The following is a 4,847-nucleotide window of genomic DNA, read 5'->3' as shown; positions in this document are numbered from 1 at the left end:
TTTTTAATGTCGATAAGAAGCAAAGAAGAGCAGGTGTCGAATATGTTGATTTTTGCTTCCTGGGTATTCCATTTCAAGCCTCAGAACTAATAAAAAATTTAATAACTCAAAAATACAATTAACATAGTTTTATAGAGCAGAAAGAGTTCTAACGAATGAATACTTACCCTTTGCCAAAGAGCAAACAAATCGTGGTAAAATAAAAGAAAATATAAAAATGTCATGAACTTATTCCCGAATGAATGGAATTTAAAGTTTTATTCAAGGCGAATCTATTAAAAGTGGTGTTGTCCAAGGGGATGTCAGCTTAGAATGAAACAAGCCGAATTTGTTATCTAGTTTCTCAATACTTTGCTTTGACAATCAAACGTACAGAACAGTGGTCTAGAGTCACCACCTTTAATGAATGCACCTTGGTCTCATGCAAAATATTTTTAATAACTGGGTTGCCTCATTTTCAAACATTTCTTTAAAGTTTTGCATTTTTACTTGTCTGACTTTTATTTGAAATATTTGAAATGAAATATTTCGAAAATATTTTGTTATTTAACTTCAATTTTTTAAAAGCAAACATTTCTCTGAACTGCACATATTTCGTCAGAGATGTGAAAAGGGTCTTTGAAAGCCGAACAATTTTTAGCTTTTGTCTTTCTGTTTTCTATCGCCTGGAACATTCACGAATAGTATATTTACGTATGTATGTATTTTCATCATCGGCTTTCAATAAACCATATCCAGATACTTGTAACTAATGCAACCAAATAAATAAAGTGATAGCCTTGGTAACCAGTTGTAATACGTACAAATAACAACACATTACACTAAAATATCATTTAAATATTAACAGATTAAAGATCCTGCCAGAATATCTCAGAAGAAAAAGAACGAAAATCAAATCGAAAAAAATTATGGATGCCACTAGGCAAATTAGAATAGGGTGAGTTACTGAAAAATGTTAAACCATGTACTTTCCATGTGAATCATCCTTAAACTCCACAGTAAGGAGACAGCGAGAATAGAGCAGTTGGCACGTAGAAATTTTCAGAAAAAATGGGCTAAACTTGCCGACGAAAAACTAAACAGGGTCTACAATCAAAACGAAGTTAATCAGCAGTTGAAAGATACACTCAGGAAACAAGGTGAGCAGCTCAGCAATACCAATATTTGGCCAGAATATACAAGGTGGCGCAAAAACAGTCATTCGATTTTGGGAATCTTTATTTAGACCTTTACGTGCTCCATTGCTTGTCTGTTTGTATTTTTACTGCAGCTGTCTCCCTTCACACGTGACAAATATGATTGAAGCATGACACCATTTGCAAACTTTATAAATCTTCCGATAAATTTTGGATGATTAAATTTGCGCCATCCTGTATGTATATAAAGACGAACACATACTTACGCATATACATACATATGTATACGAGTATATATGTATGTATATACAGTTGAATCTCTCAAAAAGGAGCTCCCCAATAAACGCAACCGCATAGATTACTCATAGATAATTTATAACTCTAAAAAAGTAGCTTTTTGGTTGCGTTTTGAGGCTGTTAAAATTTCTGATCATTTGAAGGTCATAAAGGTAGCCATGCATTTTAACGAAATTCTTTGTTCTGTGCACTGTGTATAGCCTGGCTTCGCGATGTTTTGTAGTGGTGCGCAATTATCGATTCCAGCGAATTGATTAATTTACTAAATATTCGCGCCAAAGCTGTTAAAATTTATTTCGCAAAACCAAACCACCAAGTCTTCTTAACTACGCCAAACCAATTAATATGTAATTTGTATTGATTTGTTGAATGAAATTTTTATTTTTATTTGTACTGATTTTATTTTAAATAAAATATGTAAATTTTTGTTTATAAAACTATCCTATTTCAAATGTAATATACACCTCTTTATGGCTGAAATTTCATTGCACTAAATAATAGATGCTTCCTAAATCCGTTCAATACACGTAATTTTACGCTATTTTCAACCACCACTGGGACAATTTGGTTCAACTGTATGTATGTTACATAAATACATATGTGTATATACAGTGAGTAATATAACTTAATGATGACTTTGGCATTGTATCATTTTTTCAGAACTATGCCCCTTCAAATACACCGGTCAAGGTGACTCATTTTTCCTTTCACCAAATATGTATAAGTCAATGTTAGCTACGTGTCGTTGTGGACGACAACGCAGTGAAACGCATATTTTGAAATGCCTACAAAAGACAGAAAATAAGTTTAGCAAAAACTCATCAACAACTGGCGAGATCAACAATGCTTCCATGCAAGGGCAGAGTGCAAAAACTGAGGGCGAACGCGCGACTGGTGTATCATTTCCGAAAACTGCTAATTGTACGTGATCATGTGCATAAGGGTGAACCTAATTGATAAACATTTTTGAAGAAATTTAGTTCGCTTTTTTTTATTTTTTCTACTGTCATAAGTTCAAACACCATCCAAAATGCTTTCCTGTGTAGTTAAAATACCCATAATTTTTGCATTTACTCTTTTTCAATAGTACAACGATAAATGGCTCGTTTATAAATTAAAAAAGATAGGGCGTTTTCCAAAACGTATGTACAGAGTCCGCCACTCGAAGTGTAACCAATTAAAAATACCATAAATTTAGTTTGGAAAATTACTTTTATTCAATTCAAAGTAAAAATTGTGTGTAAATAAAACAAAATAATCAATTTACTTTTGCTCGATATGAACACTTTTTGCCTTGACTATGGCTTCCCGAATGTGACTTGCAGGTATTTTCGCCCACTCGCGGACAATGACTTTTTTCGGCGCTTCGAGCCTGTTTTTTTATTTCAGACCTTGCTCTCCAAAATAGCCTAAGGAGATTATTCGGACTTACGTCTGGTGAATTTGAGAGCTATTGTGTGGACATTACGAAGTTCAGAACGTTGTTTTCTAGCCATTTTTGGTTCACTCGAGCTTTGTGAGACGGTGCCGAGTCCTCTTTAAACATCCATGGACTGCCACCGAAATGTTTGTCTGCCCTCGACTTCAAAACAACCTCCAGAATACTTTCCCGATAATATTTCGCATTTACCTTGACACCAGGCTGGATGAAAACGATTGGAGAGCGCTCATCTGCGGTTACAACGCCTCAAACCATTACCTGTGGCGGGTTAAAGAATTGTTCAATTTGAAAAATCTTCTCCTCAGAAAACAATGGAAATTGACCACTTCCGGCTAAGCGAAGCAACTCCTTCGCTCTCTCTGTAGAATTTAAACAAAGCCATCTGTCATCTCTGCGGTTGGTATTTAGGTCTTGGTAAAAATTGTTTTTTTTTTAGATAGCAACCAAAACATCTCAGGCGCTTCAGGGTGTTTAATTTTGTTTGGAAGGCGTTTTGCTCGGATAACTAACCGTTTTTGTATTTTGTCCGACGTAATATAGGATTTAACGAGTCTTCTGCGAATAATGGAAGATTTATACTGGAATTCTTCATGGACAACTCGACGGAAAAGGCCCTCAGAAATATTAAGCTCCCTCGCAAGGGCTCTCATTGATTGAAGGGTGCTCGTCAATGATCGCTTTTACTTGTTGAATAAATTCTGCAGATCGGACATTATCAGACCGTTTCTCGTGTTTTTTGCGTTTTGCAACAGATTCTGCATCACCGCCTGTGATGCTTCCAATTTACGGCATTCCTTATAAACGAATGACCGGGCCCACTTAAGAAAATTAGAGATTTGTAAATCGGTGCGATTTGCACATAAAGCAATGATAACTGCAAGTCTCCTCATTTCTTGAGTTAAGTTGGAGTCTTCCATGTTTCGGGAAGTTATAGACATATAGGTATATGTATGTCCTCAAATACCATACGCACCCTGTGTAGAAATCTGTGTCCTCGGAAGATTTATAATTTTTGCAAAAGGCCTTGTTCGTTAATCATATTTGATACTTGTGAACTGCAGCATGCAAAAAGACAAGTTTTGAAGGGCGTAAATGTCAAAATAAAGGTTTCCATCATTCCAAATATTTTTTTTATTAAAACAGTTATCCGAAAACAAAATTGGATGATTAATTTAGTGCCTCCTTGGATAACGTTTATAATAGATATATTACTTTTTTGGGAGAGAATCCGTTAAGATTTATAGTGGCGCTCAATGCGCAAACTTGTTTGTCGTTTATAAACTATTGCTATTTCAAGCATTGATCCAAGCAAAGCCTTTTGAGAATTATACTATACTTCTTTAAGTCAAGGGATACTTAATACAGACTTGTTTTTACTTATAAATGGAGTAACAAGAAAACTATTTAACATAGTACGCAACAGAATTATTTTTGCTACACCTAACCGCCCAACGTAATGGACACGCACGCCGGCAATTATCTATCAAAAGTTCCTCATGCATATGCCGCTTGTAAGAGACTAGCCGAAATTGAGGGCGTGACTTGCATAAAAAAATTCTTCGTCGTGAAATACTTATATTAGGTGCAGCTGTTAGGCTGATCCTAATTTGCATTTGCACTTGCATACATATATGTGCATATATATAAATATCATTTATAGAATTTTAAACTACTCTCTTTTCATAACAGCTTTAATTGGTTGGCAAAAACATCCACCCAGCTACAAGGAATGGGAGAATTCAATGAAGCACATCTCACCAATCGCCACTATGCCTCAACCACGTCTGACGGAAACGGCATATCATGTTCTACATATTGCCTGAGTCAATAAAGAAAACATTACTCGCAATATCCACAATTAATATAATGTTAACAAAATGTGCATTAACTCCACAATTAAGCCGTCCGCTATTTTAACAAAGCATACATTTGGGTACTTACGTAGTTAATGGCATAAAACTGCTTAAAAAAAT

General features: G+C 35.1%; 1 protein-coding gene across 1 annotated transcript; it reads left to right on the top strand.

Moving 5' to 3' along the window:
* Positions 1–556: 556 nt before the first annotated feature.
* LOC128861509 (uncharacterized) lies at positions 557–4,847 on the top strand. The gene is made up of 5 exons (XM_054099679.1): positions 557–782; positions 848–937; positions 1,000–1,139; positions 2,094–2,354; positions 4,564–4,847. Exons 2-5 carry the CDS (start codon positions 909–911, stop codon positions 4,695–4,697), a joined length of 564 nt encoding a protein of 187 aa, XP_053955654.1. The 5' UTR covers positions 557–782; positions 848–908; the 3' UTR covers positions 4,698–4,847.

The sequence above is a fragment of the Anastrepha ludens genome, chromosome 4, assembly GCF_028408465.1.
Source record: "Anastrepha ludens isolate Willacy chromosome 4, idAnaLude1.1, whole genome shotgun sequence".
NCBI classification, from domain to species: Eukaryota; Metazoa; Arthropoda; class Insecta; order Diptera; family Tephritidae; genus Anastrepha; species Anastrepha ludens.
The sequence above is the reverse complement of the archived record's forward strand: the minus strand, read 5'-3'. Positions and strand labels throughout refer to the sequence as shown.